Source organism: Petaurus breviceps, unplaced genomic scaffold (genome assembly GCF_028583685.1).
Source record: "Petaurus breviceps papuanus isolate PSGF00001 unplaced genomic scaffold, PetGlider_PUasm1.0 174, whole genome shotgun sequence".
NCBI classification, from domain to species: domain Eukaryota; kingdom Metazoa; phylum Chordata; class Mammalia; order Diprotodontia; family Petauridae; genus Petaurus; species Petaurus breviceps.
Window position 1 is genome coordinate 19,151,797 of NW_027185761.1, and position 18,924 is coordinate 19,170,720.

Consider the following 18,924-nt stretch of genomic DNA (forward strand, 5'->3'; position numbering starts at 1 on the left):
TTTTTTTTTTCATCTACCCTTTTGGCAGTCTGGTGATGCCTATAGATCCTTTTTCCAGATAAGGTTTTTAAATGAATAAAATAAAATGCATAATATTTTGAAGGAAATCAAGTACATTGGAAGACAGTCACCAAAATATTTTAAAAAGAAAAAAAAAACAAGAGGTGAAGAGCCTCTGACTTAGGTAATCTTCAGGGTCCCTTCTCTGATTCTCAGTGCCGACCCACCATTCTTCCAGAAACCAAACATCCTTCAATATTTTGGGCACAAATATGAGCTGCCTTTGAAAATGGTCTATCCCTTTTATACCGATGGACAGAGGCGGCAATGGGCGGGGAGCCCTTTCCCCAGGGCTAAAAGGAGTCATCCTGTAGTGGGGTGATAGATGAAAGACAGAGCTTGGAAACAGAGATGGTAAACTCCCTCCCCAGCTCAATCAACAGCCTTCAGCGAACCTCACTCTGGTTGTTTGATTACTAAATTGGCAAAAGGGAAGTGGGAGAATTGTCAGGGTCAGTTACTCCAGATGCTTCAGCTGGAAAAGTGAACCTAGGGGATTCCCAGCAGTGGGAAGATAACTTCCTCCTGAAGGCGTAGTCAGAGCAGATAGAGAACTATTGGACAGTCCTTAAGAATTCAGATTTTTTTTTTAATAGCAGCTAACATCTATTTAGGTTACTGGGGGATTTTTGTTTCTTTGTCTTGAAGACTGCTGCTATTACCCTGTTTCCAATGAAAAGGGGGCAGAGAAGGAAATGTATATATTCTCCTCAAAATGTAATTTAAGGGAAGGCAAGGCAGGAATATTAATGGATAGAAAATTCTGGAAGGACTAAGGATCTCATACTAGGAAACTTTTAGGAAGGGTCATCTCATTGAGTTTATGAATTCATCATATATAATTAATTGGTTCTTTAAAGATCTAAATGTTAATAGCATGGCCCCAGAACCAGCTGTCTCCTGTAGAAGTAGGTGATTATTAATTAACTAAGCTCCCTTTACACACATGACTGGAGATTCAGATTTGAAGGCCAGTTTGCAATTCACTGTGATCTGGGGACCAATTATGTGCTCAGCACCAAATAGGACCCGCAATATGGGGGCACTCTGTGGGCCATTTGTCCCACATTTGAAAACAGTCTTCATTTCTTTTATCTCAAAGATCCTGAGTAGGAATGAGTGGAGAGCCCTTTTCCATTCAGAGAGGGATAAGAGGAATCAGCCTTTAGGAGAGGGTTTGTATATGTAAGATGTAAATTTCAAATTGTGTGTCCCTTGGGTGTCTCAAACTCAATGTGCCCCAAACAGAACTTCTTATATTCCCCCCCACCCCCAAAACCCTTCCCCTTTTCTGACCCTCCCTTTAATTGGAGAGGATGCCACCAGGCTCCCACTCCCCTGAGGCTTACCACAGTGGTATCTTCCTCCATTCCTCTCCCTCACTCATCCCACATATCCAATCAATAACCAAATCTTATAATTTCTTTCTCTACTTGTCCTCTTCTTTCTACTCACCCCATGACCACTTTAGTCTAGTCCCTTATCTTCTCTTGCCTAGATTATTGCAATGGTCTTTCTAATTGGTCTCCTTGTCTTTTCTCTCCCCTACTCCAATCCATCCTTCTTATGGCCATGGGGAAAAAAAAGTGTGATTTTCCTAGAGCATAGTTCTGACCATGTCTGTCTCCTACTCAATAACCCCAGTGGCTCCCTACTACCTCCAAGATCAAATTTGGTATTTAAAGTTCTTCACTGCCTGGGTCCTTCCTACCTTTCCAGTTTTCTTACATTCTATTCCCTTTCACAAACTCTGCAATCCACCCACACTAGATACTCAAAAATGGTGCTCTATCTCCTGTCTACAAGACTTTGCAGTGGCTGTTCTCCATGCCTGGAATGCTATCTCTACCAACTTCCAACTTTTTAGAATCCCTTAGAATTCAGTGAGCTGTCACCTCCAGGACGCCTTTCTTGATCTCCCTAGGGCCATTCATCCTGTACCTACAGATTTATATATTGTCTTTCCCAATAGAATGTAAGGTCCTTGAGGGCAGGGACTGTTTTTATTCTTTCTTTATATCCTCAGCACTAAATACAGTGCCTAACCCAAAGCACTTAACAGATGTTTATTCATTGATTAATTGGACCCTCTTTTTTTTCCATTGTAAAATGGGGTAACCTAGGAAATCACTTTGCAGATGTTATAGCACTATAGAAATGTGAATGACGATGACCTCATTTGATCCTTAAGACCTACCTGTGAGGTAAATGGGACCCATTTGACAAATGAAGGCACTGACTCAGCTTAGTAGGTTTGACAGAAGTTACCAGATAATTAGTAGCCGAGACAGAATTAGAACCCAGATCTTCTTATGCTCAAGTAAAGGGTTGGTCCACAACACCATGCCTTGTGCCTTTCTCTGACACCAATCCTCAATGATGTCTCCTGTTTTTCATAGCTTGCTCATGCCAACCCTTGGGCTCAGCCAATGAGACTTCCCACAAGGGTTCCCCTTGCCACCCCAAGACAGGCTACTGTCTCTGCAAGCCTGGAGTGGCGGGCCCGCACTGTGACCGCTGCCTGGTGGGGTACTGGGGCTTTGGAGGAAGTGGTTGCCGTCCTTGTAACTGCTCTGGGGAATGTGATCCCCACACTGGGGCCTGCCTAACTGGGTAAGTGAACCTCCCAAGGGGAAACATGTGGGGGTAATTCAGAAAGTAAGCTTGCAAAATGAATTTAAAATGGCGCCTCTTAGACACAGATGGAGTTTCTCGGTTACAGAACTAGTAATGGGATCCAAACCCAGCCAAGGCCACGTTCATACAAAAGGAAGGACGGAAACCACATTTGTGACTCACGTGGTACATAGTAGGTGCCTAATAAAGGTTTACTGAATCGAACTGATTGAACCTAGTATGTTCCAGGCATGGTGATAAGTACTTGACATATATTCTCATTTGATTCTCACAACCAACAAGCCTGGCAGGTGGGTGCTAAATTATTATCCCTATTTTATAGTTGAGGCAGACAGAAGTTAAGTGACTTGTCCAGGGTCATACAGCTAGTGAGTGTTTGAGACTGGATTTGAACTCAGCCCAGACTCCAAGCCCAATGCTAAGGGGCACACAATATAGCATAAGACTTATATCTCAGAAGCTGAGGTTACACAAGGAATAAAGTACTTGATGACACAGGATGTAGATAATAGTGATGATGACACAGTGGTTAGTATCTACATAGCATTTACATAGCTTTAAGTTTGCAAAGCACTTTATAAATGTCACCTCATTGGATCCTACTGAGAAGTGGGTGTTCTGATTATCCCCATTTTATAGATGGGGAAAACTGAGGCTGAGACACATCAAATGATTTGTCAAGTACCATATGGCTAGTAAGTGTCCAAGGCAGGATTTGAACTTAGGTCTTCCTGAGTCCCAGCATTCAGACTACCATGGCACATAGCTAGGTTTTTTGTTTGTTTTGCTTTTGGAAGGGCAATTGGGGATAAGTGACTTGCCCAAGGTCACATGGCTAGTAAGTGTTAAGTGTCTGAGGCCAGATTTGCACCACCTAGTCGCCCTATAGCTAGGTTTTAAAAATATATATTTTTTAAAATTTTAATTTAATTTAGAAAACACTTGTTTTTAGTTTTGAATCCTTTCCTCTGCAGCTCCTCCCCTATTTGGTGAGAAGGCAAATAATACAAACCCCATTATATATTTGAAGTCATAGGGGAGAGAGTCTTGTGGCCTGAATTAGTCAGGGGAGGCTTCTTGGCAGAGGTGGGATTTCCCTTGGCCTTGAAGGTCAAGACCAATTTTGATAAACAAGTAGGAATCCAATTCAATTTGACAAGTATTCATTAATCCTCCTTTCCCTAATGATAATGGCAATGATCGATGATCTGTCTGGATTTAGAGTTTACAAAGCCCTGTCCTCATAACAGCCAGTGAGTAGGTGGGGCATGACTGCCGCTTTTAGGGAGACCTGACAATGTCAGGAAGACCTGAGTTCAAATCCTGCCTCAGACACCTATTAACTGTGTGACCCTGGGCAAGTCATTTAACCTGTTTACCTCAGTTTCCTAATGTGTAAAATGAGCTGGAGAAGGAAATGGCAAACCACTCCAGCATCTCTGCCAAGAAATGGGGTCCTGAAGAGTTGGGCATATCTGAAATGACGGAACAGCAGCAGCACACTGATATCACTTTGCAAACCTTAGAGTACTTTATAATTGCCTTTAATGTCCCTTCCAGCTCAAAATCTATGATGCTGGGATCCCTGACTCTGCTTAACACTCTCTTTGGACTTGCCATCTGAAGCTGGCTGGGGATAACAATGGCTAGCATTCATATAGCAGCTCATTCTAGCTTCACAACTACCCTAGGAGGCAGGTACTACCGTGTTTCCCCGATAATAAGACACTGTCTTATTAAGTTTTTTGGACAGAAAAACACCAGAGGGCTTATTTTCAGGGGAAGGCTTATTTTAATGAACATTGACAGCAATTTTAATAAACAGGTAAATGTGAACAAAAAAATGTACCTTTATTCAATAAGCACATCACTGGGGAAGAACAGGATGACACGCTCACTGCTGCAGCTCTGATTGGATGCAGCTCGGAGCGCGCGTGCATTTCCGCAGGGGATCACCTTCACTACAGTAGCAATCTCAATAGGGCTTATTTTCGGGGGAGGGCTTATTTTAGAGGAATCTTACACAGTAAGGGGAGGGCTTATTTTCGGGATAGGTCTTATTATCGGGGAAACACGGTATTATTATTTCCATTTTACAGATGAGGAAACTGAGGCAGGCATCAGTTAAGGGACTTGCCTAGGGTCTCATGCAGCTAGAAAGTATCTGAGATTTGAACTCAAGTCCTCCTGATTCCAAGGCCAACACTCTGTCCAGCGAGCCATCCAGCTGCCTTAGTACTCTTCACTGTGAAAGAATCCTGAGAAGAGAAGCACACTCCTTTGAATTTGTCCCATGTTTAATTCCTTCAGATTTTAAGGGTGGCCCTATTAATGTATATGTAATGAACAATATGGAGGCTGTATCTTGTAGCAAGAGATGCAGCGTGGCATATTGAATAGAATTCTGGGCTTGGAGTCATGAAGGCCTGAATTTGAATCCTTACACTGATGCCTACTAGCTGGGTGACCCTGGATAAGTCCCTTAATCTCTGGTAACTCTCTTAAACTGGTCATCTCCAGCTGTACTGATGGATATCTGGTCACTGGACCCAGATGGCTCTGGAGGAGAAAGTGAGGCTGGTGACTCTGCACAGCCTTCCCTCACTTAAATCCAAGTCAACTGAAAGTCATGGCATCATCTCCCTGATGCCATGGTCCTCTTTGAGAATGAAGGACAAAACCTCATATACAATATTATAAATGAGTTACTCTCATGTGAAGCACGTCATGAATGTACATATTAGATATGTGCATATACACACATACAACACACATATACATACATGAAGTCACATGTACATGTGCATGAAGTTGCCCGTCTGGCCCACCACTTGCCCTCCCCCAGACCACTAGTGAACATTATTATTATTATTATTATTTATTATTATCATTTTGCTTTTTGGAGGGGGGGGAAGGCAGGGCAGTTGTGGTTAAGTGACTTGCCCAAGGTCACACAGCTAGTAAGTGTTAAGTGTCTGAGGCCGGATTTGAACTCAGGTACTCCTGACTATGGGGCCTGTGCTCTATTCACTGTGCCACCTAGCTACCTCGTGAACATTATTACTTTAATCTGGGAAAAGCAAGGAATTTCCATCCAGTAAAGCAAGAAGACTGAGCCAGAAATAGGTGAGAGGAGGGAATGGGGTGCTTCCTTGCTCTAAGTGGACTCAGCCCTTGGGTGAGTTACTAAGTTAGGCTGTGAGATACTTTTCTCTGGTGAGAAAGTTTCTGTGCTGAACTTGGAGCCAGGAAGAGCTGGGTTTGGATCCTGTCTCTGACCACCCCCTTCTGTATGGTCAAGGATAGGTCACATAACCTCTTTAGGCATCAGTTTCTTTATCTGTAAAATGAGGATGTGGGCATAACTGGCCTCTGAGGTCCCAATGGGCCTCATATCTTAACCAGGCCACCTTTGCAAAGAAAAACAAGGACCTGTCCAGTAGGGCTACAAATACAAGATCTCTACAGACTTAAAAACAAGTGAGCTGAGTGGAAGACCCCAGCACTGGCTGATCTGCAGAGATCTCTTCTAAAGGTGGGGACCTGGTCATGACCACACCCGCTGCAGGGGGCAGAAGCTCTCCATGGTCTAATGAGGGATTTCCCTTTTCCCTTCACAGACATGAGAAGGAGCCTTTCCTCTATGTGCCCATGGGCGGGCAGATTCCTGACCTTGTCCAGGGACCGGGCAATGACAGTGAAGAGCCACTGAGGTGGGATGGTCAGGAGAGGGGGTTTTCTGCCCTGAGGCATCCAGGTAGGAGGCTGAAGTCCCATTCAACTCAGTTTCTCAAATGTTTCTAAATTGCCCACTGTAAACCAGGCATTGGGGATTACTAAGCACAGAGAGAGAGAAAGATCAGAGTGACATAAGCCCTGCCCTCAAGGAGCTTACATTCTATTAGAGTGGAGGGGTGAAGGTATGTGTACTGTATACTGTGTACTGCATGTACACAGATAAATATGACATGAACTAGGAAGTCAGTAGTGGGGGTACATGAGGGGGTACTTTGGGAAGAGAGGTCTAGAAAACGGTTTTTAAAAAATACTGATCTCTTTGGGTTTTATATCATCTTCATTTTCAAATACACCCCTCCCTTTCCCCCTACCCAATCAGCCATCCCTTATAACAAAGGATTAAAAAAAATGAGAACAAAAAGTTGTTCAGCTAAACCAGCCTATATTACCTAGATATGATAATATATGCAGTGCTCTGAACCCAGAGCCCTTTGGAATATCTCCACACAGTGCTAATATGACAAATGTTTAACAACTGGCTCTCTGGGGGCAAAAATGTATGCACAACATGCACTTTTAAGTTTAACCTTCATTATTCACATTTTCCCATTACTTTCTTAAATCTAGACAATCAACAAAATAATAAACCAAGCCCTGATTTATAATATTTGACCATTTCTGAGGTTTAAAGTGCCCACACCAAAAATCTTACAATTGGCTCACCAAGCTGGTATGAGCTCTGCTCTGATCTTATTTGATTCTCACATCAGTCCTGGGAAGTAGGAGCTATTATGATCCCCATTTTACAACTGAGGAAACAGGTCCAGGGTCACACAATTGGTAGGTATCTAAGGATAGATTTGAACTCAGGTCTTGATCTTAGACCCAGAGTTCTATCCACTGAGTCACCTAGATTCTCTAATGGTCATGCAGATAGTAAGTACCAAAAACAAGGTCCTGGGTCTTCTTATACATAGGCATTCTATCCACTATGCCACCCTATCTCTCAGCATTAGAGTTTTAAGTAGAATTTTAGCTCAGGATATGACTAGAATGTTTGAGATGGGAAAGGGGAAAGAAATCTTTAGGGCCATGTTGACAGACAGTTCAGGGGTACTTTGCCCCTTTTCCCTTGTAGCAGAAACAAACTACTACATTCTTTAATTATAGAAGGATTGTTATATGGGCAAGGTCTAAAAGAGACCTTTGTTATAAAGAATTATTTGTTGTATGGGATCTCTGCTAAGGGAAAAAAACAAACGTCTGTGAGGGTAAGAGTAGTTTCATTTTTGTCTCTCTATCCCCAGTAAATCCCTATGGAATTAAACTGATTATTCTCTATAATATATTCTCTGAAGAATATTCTGTATAAATGGGATTTTCATCTGTGTTTAAAATTTTATTAAAGAACTTACTGCCCAATTTCTCTCGTCCTTCTGTTCCCTCTGTTGCCTTGGAAGCCGCAGAAACAGAAGAGTTTTTAACAACCTGTCTGTTTTTAGGCAAGTCGCTTGTGCTTTCTGGGCTTCAGTTTGCTCAGCTATAAAATGAACAACAAGAAGCAGATGGCCCCTGAGGTTCCTTCCAGTTCTAAATCTGTGGTCCCAATGGACGCAAAAAAAAAATCTGTCTTTTCCAGAAATCCTTCTCTGCCTGTTAAATCTCCCTGTGGAAGACAGAGGTTGGTGGTGAGCTTAGGAGGCATTGAGCTACTTCAGGTGTGAAGCTGACCCTTGATTGCATTTCTTTTTTTCTTGCTCCCGCCTCTCCCTCCACCTGGCTAGAAAAGTGTGTCTGCAAGGAGAAGGCTGTTGGGAAAGTCAGGGATTTCTGCCAGATGAAGTATGCCTACGGTAAGTGGCTTCTGGAGAAGGGGTGGGGCCGGATGCTCCCAGAAGGGGACCAGCTACAGGCAGATCTAGAATGACCAGAACTTTGAGATCAGACAGGACTGCAGAATGGGTCCCAGCCATGGCTGGTAGGAAAGGGGCGAGGCAGGTGAGCATTTGGAGCCCTGGAAGACTTCTGGTGGTAGCAGAGGGACCCCACTGTGGGACTAGAGTTCAGGGGCAGGACTCCAGTGCCTCCAATGCCAAGGCAGAACCCAAGGTGTGCCAGGAAAGAAGCAAGGTGGAAGGATGACTCCTCGGGCACTGGGGGTGGGGCACGGGAGCAAAACTGAATTTAGTTACTGGAGCTGGACTGAAGTCTTGGGTATAAGGAACAAGTCAAAGGTCCTGTTTAATTTAGTTCAGCATTTTTAAGTGTCTGCTCTAGACACAGGGAAGCTAGCTGGCACAGTGGATGGGGACCGGAGTCAGGGAGACTCATCTCTGTGAGTTCAAATCTGGCCTCAGACACTAACTAGCTGTGTGACCCTGGGCAAGTCACTTAACCCTGTTTGCCTCAGTTTTCTCATCTGTAAAATGAGCTAGAGAAGGAAATGACAAACCACTCCAGTATTTCTGCCAAGAAAACCTCAAATGGGGTCATGAAGAGTCAGAAGCGACTGAATAATAACAATAGATATAATGTATTATGGGGTACAAAGATGAAGAACAGCAGCCCCTGACCTCAAGGAGCTTATAGTCAGTCAGTCAGTAAGCATTTGTTAAATTATCACCAATATGTAGAATTTTTGCCTTTCTTTATCTTCCCAGAGCTTAGCACAGTGCATGGTATACAGTAGGTGCTCAGTAAATGTTTATTGACCAACTGAATGGCATAAATAGTCCTGGCTCTCAAGAAGCTTATAGCCTACTAAATGGAGCTATGAAATATATGCAACTGAGTATATAACATAAGGTATAATGAGAAAGAAATGAAGGAGAGATCGATTCAAAGTCACCCAAGGAAAGTGAGACACTTCACTTTACCACTTATTACCTGTGTAACCTTGGGAAAATTACTTAACTTCTCTGGGCCTCAGTTTTGATATGTGTAAAATGGAGAGTTTGGACTTGATGGCTTGAGGTCTATGACTTTCAACTGGTTGGGAATTGGGGGAAAGAGGAAAGGGAATCAGATGAGACTGCATGTGAGAGCTGGTTTTTGAACTTGACCTTTGGAAGAAGGGAAGGATTTCAAAAGATGAAGAAGAAGAATCATGAGACTCAGTCTGTACAATCAGTTGATCAGTCAAGAACTAATTAATAGCTGTGTGACCTTGGGCAAGTCACTTAAACCCAAATGTCTTTCCTTCTCTCCTCAAAAAAAAAACCCCAACTTATTAAACACTTCTATATGCCCAGAATTGTGCTAGGCACTTTTGGGATACTAGTACAAAGAATGGAACATCTCTACTCCAAATGAACTTACAGGGGAGATAATAAGTACAGGCAATCTTCAGCTTTCATGGGGATAATATTCCTAGAAAACAGAGCAAAAGACAAAAACACAAATGCTGATACACTGAACCTATGGGAAAGAGGGGGTTCGGTTCCTGCAACCGCCAAAAATGGTCATCTTTTGCTAGAGATTGATGAAAATGTACTTTTGTGCATACAATTTTTATAACAAAACATTTATTTGGATAATATGCACTTTTTCTAATATAATAACCATGAAATAACTCCACAAAATGCAATACACAAAATAAAACTGATAACATACAAGACATTTTTTTTCACTAGTGATTCCCTGGAATTGTGACCTTTTGTGCTAACATCTCAATAAAAACCCCATTGATTTCAGACAATACTATACTGCTATAAACCTCTCCACCATGGCCACCCTCTGAAAACCAAGGGAGAGGTTATTGAGACTTTAGTCACTGCTACGGGAAGATGCCAAGTTCCCCCAATGCTGTGAATGCCCGGACAGTTTTTTGCTTTACAATGGATGGGTGGAAAAGTCCAGCAAAATGCCTAGTAGGATACCAGCCTCTCCACAAACTTGCATCACATTTCTCATTTTTTTTCTCTATTTGGAATAGCCTTGAATGTGTGTGGTTACCAACTTGAAAGTGAAAATGAGATTCCTAATAAAATCATGTGAATCCTTGATGTTGCCAAAGTTAAACCAGCAAATGTTGAGGACTGAGTGTATAAACAACTTGTCACAGAAGTCTTGGTGCAGTTTTAATCTATTAAAACTTAAAACTACAACTAAGACTTTTGGGATACCCTTTATAAACATAATCAGCATAAATACATACATATGTTTATATATTATATATGTATAATAATATAAATATATGCACATATATGAATGTGTGTATATATTTTATAGAGTATTATAGATACACACTCAAAGTGGTTAAATACAAGATAATTTGGGGTGGAGGGCACTAGTAGTTATGGTGATTATTCTGGAATCATGGATGGTCATTAATATTAGAGTTGTTAAAGCTTTCATATTTATTTTTATTTTCTATAGTGTTATTATATAAAGTATTTTTCTGGTTCTGCTCATTTCCTTCTTTATCAGTTCATGTGAGCTTTCAAAATCGTTAAATTTTATAATATTAATGTTATAGTCTAAATCAGGGATGGGGAACTTGCAGACTCGAGGCCACATGTGGCCCTCTAGGTACTCAAGTGCAGTCCTTTGACTGAATCCAAATGCCTCGAGGCTGCAGGTTTCCCACCCGTGGTCCAAATTATTCCTATGGTTCTGTGCCCCTAGGGTTCACTGCTCTTCACACAATTAGTCCTAATTCTGAGCAAGGAATTCTAATTCTAACAATGAAGAGCTGGTTAAATAGGGAATGGTGACCTAGGCTACGTTTGCCAAAAGCAACATGAGAGATAATTTTGAATGGCATGGCCAAGGCCAAGGTACCTTTTGCTCTAGTATTACCAAGGGACAGTGGTACCTTCTTGATGTCAAGGGAAATCAAGGCAGCCCCCAGCACTTTGGGTGAACTCCCTCGGTAAACTTGTTAGGGGACACAGACAAGGCTCACCCCAAACGAGGAGGAATGGGTGAAATGTGGACTGCATTGTTGTAGAGAACATGCATATCAATAAAGTCAGAGCTCTATCTCTGTAATCTCTCCTACTCACTCCCTTTTAGTGACCCTCTGACTTTTAGTGACCACAGTCCTTTGGCCAACTGGTTCCCTCTTCCCTAATTTCTCCTGATGTCTTAACTATTAAAATCTCAGCAAAAAGGTCATGGAATTTAAAACTGAAAGGGGCCTTAAAGATCATTTAATCCAGCTATTTCATTTCACAGATGAGTAAACTGAGGCCAAGAAACACTAAGTGGTCTGCCCAAATTCATAGTTTTAAGTCGCTAGGATTTGAACCAAGGTCATTTGTCTCCAAATCCAGGAATCTTCTCCACTTTAGTGCAAATACCTGGGATGTTGGTTTTTTTTTTTTTTTTTGAGGCAATCAGGGTTAGTTAAGTGACTTGCCTAGGGCCACACAGCTAGTAAATGTCTGAGGTCAAATTTGAACTCAGGTCCTTCTGACTTTAGGGCTGGTGCTCTATCCACTACACCACTTAGCTGCCCCTGTATTTTTTTTTAATTAAAAAATAATCATGAACTCCACCTGTGACCCTTTCCTCCTCTGGTAACAGTCACATATCACAGTCATTTCTTTGGACAATGACCTAGCTTTACGTGTTCTCTTTAACCCCAGTCTGTGCCTGACAAAATGAGGCCATGTATGGAATATCAGATGAGGAGTCAAATTAGTGCAAGAATCAATCCCGAATCCACTACTAATGAGCTCAGTTCACTTTGACCTCTTTGGGTATCAGTTTCCTTGTCTACAAAATGGGAAGTTCAGACCAGATGATCAATCCATCAATAAACACTTATTAAAGACTGTGTAGCTGTGCTAGGCACCAGGGATACGGAGACAAAGAAATGAAGCAGCCCCTGCCCTCTGTTAGCTTACATTTTGTTGGAGGAGACAACACAGAGGGGTAAAAGTGCATGCAGAATAAATCCAAATAAGACAAAGCGGTCGTGGAGGGAGGGGGCTAGGAGTTGAGGGGGTGGGGATCAGGAAGGGGACACGAGCTATATCTTGAAGGAAGTGAGGAATTCTGTGAGACAGAGGTGAGGAAGGAGTGCATTGTGGGCATCTGCACTGGCCATGGAGGATGGAGGGACATGTTTGATTTCAAAGTTAACCCTTTTAATACCAGCGCTGTATGGATGCTACGAGTCCAGGTTTCTACTCTCTGCCTTTTTGCTGGGCTTGGGAAAGATCCCGATTTTGAGCAGGTGTGCGTGGGTGCGTGTCTGTCTGTCTGTCTGTCTCTGGGCAGTGATAAAGGCCAAGATCCTTTCGGCGTATGACAAGGGTACCCATGCTGAAGTGTGGGTGAAGGTGAAGAAGGTTCTAAAGTCGGGCCAAGTGAAGATCTCCCGGAGTCACCACAGCATTTACCCAGAGTCCTGGACTCACAGGGGATGTACCTGCCCCATTCTGAACCCAGGTAAGCAGCAGATGGCGGTGTCACCATGGGCCTTGGGGGGAGGGATGGGCTCCATAGGACCTTTGAGCTGGGGTGAGCCACAGAGGCAGACACAGACAATACGGGGTGGAACAAGGCACTGTACAAAGTGCTTTATAAACCTTAAAGGGTCGGTTGTTATCGAGGTAGATGAAACTCTGTGTGTCTGCCTTAAAAGTTCGTCTCATTCTCTATCATGCCAGGTAGATAGATTTAGACCTGGAGGAGCTCTTGGGGGCCAGTGAGTTCAACCTCCTCCATTTTACAGAGAGGAAAACTGAGACCTAGGGGGGTCGTGACTTGCCTTGGGTCCCACAGGTAGTAGGAAATCGAACCCACTGTACCAGCCTATCAGGTGGGGGGTTCCTTTTGGTATTCACATTGGTATAGCTGACTGAGGTCCCTTCCAACTCTAAAATATGTGTTCTATGACCTCGTACAAAAATGCAATGTGGTTGGAAGAAATCCAACCAGTGAAATCAGTGAATCAATCAACAATCATGCATGAAGCATCCCCACAACATGCCAAGTCTTCTGCCAAGTGCTGGGGATTAAAAAAAAAGAAGAAGAAAAAAGAAAAGAAAAAGTAGAAACAGTTCCTTCCCTCAAGGAGTATAGTTCCTTCTTAAAATAACACACTTATGAGTCATTCAGGGCATCAATTTTGAAGTGTTTAATCAGTTGGGCAATAAACATTTATTAAGCACCTACCATATACCAGGTATTGTGTTAAGTGCTGGGGCAAAGAGAAAGGCAAAAGATAGTCCCTCGTGTCAAGGAGCTCACAATCTGACAGCATGCAAACAGACATGCACATGATTTATAAGAGGCACATAGGAAGTGATCCACAGAGGAGAGACAATAGAATTCAGAGGGGTTGAGAAAGGCTTCCAGCGGTAGATGGGATTTTAGTTGGGACTTAAAAGAACCCAGGGGGCAGTATAGTCAGAGTAGGGGTGGGAGAGATTTCCAGGTGGGGGGCATAGCCAGAGAAAAGGCCCAGAACCCAGAGATGGAATGTCTCGTTCATGGAGGCCAATGCCGCCGAGTCAAAGAGTACGTGCTGGGGAGAAAGGTGTAAGAAGGCTGGCCAGGTCAGAAGGGGCCTGGTTATGGAGGCCTTTGAATGCCAAACAGAGCATTTTGCATTGGCTCCTGGGTGATAGGGAGCCTCCGGAGAGCTCTTGGTAAGCCTTCCTTCCTGCCCACCGCCCGCGGTGGCGGTGGTGGTTGTGTTTCTACCAGGTACAGACTACTTGATCGCAGGGCAGGAGGACCCCAGGAGCAGCAAACTCTTAGTCAACATGAACAGCCTGGTGAAGCCTTGGAAGGTGTACCTGGGAAAACAAGTAACAGGCATCCTTCGCACTGGCTGCAAGTAACTGAGGCAGATGCCCCAGAGCCTCACTTCTCTGCAACAAAGCCTAGTGTGTTCACCGCTCTGCAAAACCCAGGCTGCCCGGGTGATCAGTGTGGACTGCGCTGTCTTTCCTAAGCTCAGGATAACATCCTTCTTGTAGAGCCCCTGCTGCCCCACCAGAATCCCAAACAAATGGTCTCACTCAAAGAAGGTGGTCTTGGTGCCAGCTCTTCTCCTCGGAGAGGGATTCCACTAGGATTTAAATGTTGGCGATACAATGAAGGCATCCTAAGGCAGAGGAGAAAGCCCTTGATTTGGTTTCAGGACACCTGGATTCCCATTCTGGCTCATGTGGTCTTAAGAGAGTCACTTCAACCTGGGTCCCTCTGCTGCTAAAAGGATGGAGAAAATGCCACTTACTCAACTTCTCTCATGGGGTTGTTGTAGGGATGAGATGGCGGATGTAAAGGCACTTTGTAAGCTGGGAAGTTCATACAAATGTAACAGGCTGCTGTGTGTCATGAGTCTCCACATCTGAGATTTAACCCAACATAGATTACCTGTGGGGGCGCTGTATTTGTCCACGGGCATCTCTCACTGTCTTTTATTCTAGTGTTACAAATGGAAAATATGAATTGATCATTGGACGCCATATTTTGTTGAGTTTATTATGGTGAAGCAAAGTGCTTCAAGGCACCACGGTTTAGATTTAGACCCAAAAGATCTAGGTTAAAATCCTGGTTCTTGCTACTTACTACCCTTGGGAAAGTCACTTAATCTACCTGGGCCTTGGATTCCTTAATAAAGCAAAAATGTTGGACCTGATGGGTTTCAAGATCCAGTATATAGTTGAAATAGTTTTTTCAATAGTTGAAATAACTGTAGAAAATTTGGCTTTGAACCCTTGCTCTGCTTCTTAACACTTGTGTAACAGTGGGCAAGTCCTTCCTGGGCCTGATTTCCTCATCAGTTGAACGAGGGACCCCTGAGAGGTCCCTTCTAGCTCCAGACCTAGGATCCTAGAAATGTTAGCTCCTCCAGATTCAATGATCATCTCTATGCAGATGGTTCAGAGATCTTTTCAACCAGCCTTTACTTCTCTCTTGATTTCTAGTCTTGTATCTCCAACTTCCTATTAGGCATCCAAAACATCTTAAAGTCAACATGTTCCAAACCAAACTTTTTTTTCTCTAAATTCTCCCTTCCTCCTAACTTTCCTATGACAGTCCAGGGCACCACCATCCTTCTTGTTACCTACAGTATCAACCTTGACTCTTCACTCTCACCCCTCCCTGCTATCGCATCTGGACAACTGTTAAGAGCCTTCCAGTGGGTCTCTCTGTCTCCAGGTCTCTCCTCATTCCAGTCCAGCCTCTGCTCAGCTTTTAAAGCAACTTTCCTAAAGTGCAGGTCTGAACATCTCTCATCCCCACTCCCATCTGGTGCACTCTAGCTGTGTGACCCTGGGCAAGTCACTTCACTCTGTTTGCCTCAGTTTCCTCATCTGTAAAATGAGCTGGAGAAGGAAATGGAAAATCACTCCAGTATTTCTGCCAAGAAAACCCCAAATTGGGGTCATGAAGAGTTGGACACAATTGAAATGATTGCATACACACACACACACACAATGCCTCCCTGTTACCTCTAGGATGAAATATAAAATCATCTGTTTGGTTTACAAAGCATTTCATAATCTGGTCCCCTCCTGCCTTTCTGCATGTCATATTCATCCATATATAATACTCTGTGATCCAATGACTCTGGCCTCCTTGCTGTTCCTTGTACATGATCTTCAATTTCCTGACTCCTTCCATCTTCCCTGGCTATTCCCCATGCCCGAAATTCTCAGCCAAATCCTGCCGAAGCCTCAGCTAAAACCCCACCTAAAAGTAGCTTCTTCTGCAACCTCCTCTTAAGGCTGGCACCTTTCCTCTCATCCTAGCTCCACTTTATCTAGTTTGTTCATAGTTGTTTGCATGTTACCTCTCCATCATACAGTAAGCTCCTTCAGGGCAGGGGCTGGTTCTGCTTGTAGTATCTCCAATGCTTAACATGGTACCTAGCACTTAATGAATGCTTGACGTTGCTTATTCGAAATGGGACTTTAGAGAAGAAAGAGTCAGAGCCCTCAGAGTTCATGTAGTCCAACCCAAGAATCCCTCCTACAACAATGAGGAATCCCAGCCTGGATTTAAAGACCTCCAGATTGTTTTGCCCAGGCCTTGGAGGCCAGGCTATCAAAGCTGGAGACCTTTGATGCTTTCTAGCCAGACTTGACAAGTGGCTATTCCCTGACCTAATCCTGACCCTCTCCTGCCACTGTACACTCAGGCAGGTTGCTCTCCCATACTTGGAATGAGCTTTTCAGCATCTTCCTCTTCCTTCAAGGCCCTGCTCCCTTGCTCCCCTCCTCCTCCATCCCAACCCACTGTGGCTGAGAGCGTTCTCTTCTACCTTTGGTTTTCTTGGGCATTCTGGATTTCTCTTTGTTTCTCCACCCCTTACCTATTATAACATTCACTCATGTACTTGTCATTCTCGTAGGACAGCATATACCCGTAAGGGTGGGGACTATGCCAACTTTCATCTCTGTATTTCAGCACTTAGCAGATGCTGACTAAATCTTTGCTGAGTTCTCAGGTCTTCTATGGAGGCCCTCGAGGTAGACATCATCACCACCAGTACCAACATTTGAATGTCTACAGTAGAGAAGGAACAGTGCTAGATTCTGGATTTGCCCCTTCACTTCCAGCGTGCTTGTCCCAACATTTTAATTCTGGCTTTGTTAATTATGACTGAAGAGGCAGAGGGTCTGGTTTTGAGTTGTGGATGAAACATAGTGTCCAAGGGTGGTCTGAGATCCAACTTCCAGGTGGCACTGGTTTAACAAAATCCTAGAAACTCAGGAAAGACTGGACCAGCTTTAACAATTGGTAGCATGTGATACAAGAATGCCTAGATTGAATTAGGAAGATGTCAAGGTCACCAGGTCACCTTGGGGAAATATCTACAGTTGCACACATCATGGAGGATGGGCTGCTATGGTCATTCCATTCCTCAGGGTTTCCTTCAGTCCTTTAATTCTGCTCAGCATCTCTCACACTTGGGTCCTACAGATTAAAGTATTTACATGCATCTTCATCACCTGATTTCTGGTGAATGGTTGGTCTTTGTCTAGACATGGAATTTTTTCTGAGGACATAATAAAAATAATTCCCAAGAGGTCATGGAGTGCAGTGGCAAGGGCCTTGGGCTGACGGTCGAGACTGGTTCTAGCTTTAGCTCTTGCTGTGTGACCCTGGTTGAGGGTGACCTTGTTTTCTTGTCTCAATGCAGGGTTACTTACTTTTCAAGTCAGATAGTGGATGCCAAAAAATGCTTCATTAAGTTGTAAACGCAGGACAGATGGCTACTGAGATATGGAAAAGTGGGGAGTAGCTTTTTGTCCACACCAGTCAGAACAAAGAGGGGGGGCTTCCCCACTGATCGGTGGTCACTACCTTCCTCCCTATCGTCTCTCCCCCCACTGTATAGACATTGCATCCTAGATAGCCTCAGCCCCAGTCCTGCTTGCTCCAAGTTTTGGAAGACGGCCAGGGGTTCATCATCACTGGCTATGACTGCACAAAAGGCTCATTCTTAAAAGAAATTCAATTTAATTGTCAAGTGGCAGGAAAACACCATCTGGCCCGGCCCATGTTAACTCTACACATTCTGGGGAGTTTTGAGCCAGGACTTTAGCTTAATAAAGTGGGGCAACATTGAAAGCCAGCTCCGGGTTGCTAGCAAGCACCTGACTTTCCATGAACCCTCTTTCAATGTCTGATCTCTTCCAACCAGCCCCACAGCCCTTCTTTGCAGACCCTGTCATAATCCTCTTACAGAGCACTAAAGAAATGACTATGGTCATCTAGGCCAGTCACTGCCCCCCTTTTGCACATGGAGAAACTGAGGACAGCTGGCAAGTATGGGTTGGTCTAGACTACTTCAATCATTACACCCTTTTAATACATGGAGAAACTGAGGGCCTGACACGGGAAACAATTTGTCCATGGCCACACAGCTGGGAAGTGTAGGCTGAGCTGGATGGTCACTGACGTCATTTCCAACTTAAAAAATTCTATAGTTCTATGATATGATGGAACTGGGGTTTGAAAGCAGGTCCTCGACATTACATGCTTTCCCCTTACAGTAACAGGAATAAGGATTATGGGATTTAATCTCACTGCTTCCTTTGAGAGGAAAATGAGGCCCAGAGAGGGTCACGTATTCAAGGTCACCTAGTGAACTGCTAATTTATCAGTCCCGGAATGCCAAGGCCAGCCAAACATGAAATATACCACCAGTCACTGTACCTTCTTCCACAGGCTGATTACTGAAATCCTTAAAAAGGTGATTCAAACTGAGTTAATAAAAGCCTAGGGTCCGGGAGGGAACCTGATTTGGGCAATAGGAATCTTTCTGCCTCTTAGATATTCCAGGCACTATTTAAAAAACAAAAATCCAAGTAGGATCTTAGGGACTTTAAAGAATTAAATAAAGAGGATGAAGAGATTTGGAGCTGAAAGGCCACCTAATCGTATCTCTCATCTTAACCCAGGATCCAGCAGTGTTTAAAGGACTAGACCCGAGTGCCACAGTGAGTCAGTGACTCAAGTGTCTTAGGCCAGAGGCCTTTAGAAGGCCAGCTGCCATTTAGTTCATTGTAATGA

At 43.6% G+C, this 18,924-nt stretch overlaps 2 protein-coding genes across 2 annotated transcripts in view; both read left to right on the top strand.

Moving 5' to 3' along the window:
- Positions 1-16,361, top strand: part of LOC138158013 (netrin-4-like) — a 61,245-nt gene extending 44,884 nt beyond the window's left edge. The window contains exons 6-10 of the mRNA XM_069083856.1: positions 2,460-2,673; positions 6,318-6,454; positions 8,220-8,288; positions 12,664-12,834; positions 14,098-16,361. Coding sequence (XP_068939957.1) covers positions 2,460-2,673; positions 6,318-6,454; positions 8,220-8,288; positions 12,664-12,834; positions 14,098-14,234 — 728 coding nt within the window. The 3' untranslated portion in view covers positions 14,235-16,361. The remainder of the gene's footprint in view (positions 1-2,459; positions 2,674-6,317; positions 6,455-8,219; positions 8,289-12,663; positions 12,835-14,097) is intronic.
- The window catches only part of TMEM43 (transmembrane protein 43), a 350,998-nt gene that overhangs the window by 294,420 nt on the left and 37,654 nt on the right, over positions 1-18,924 (top strand). The window lies entirely within an intron of this gene.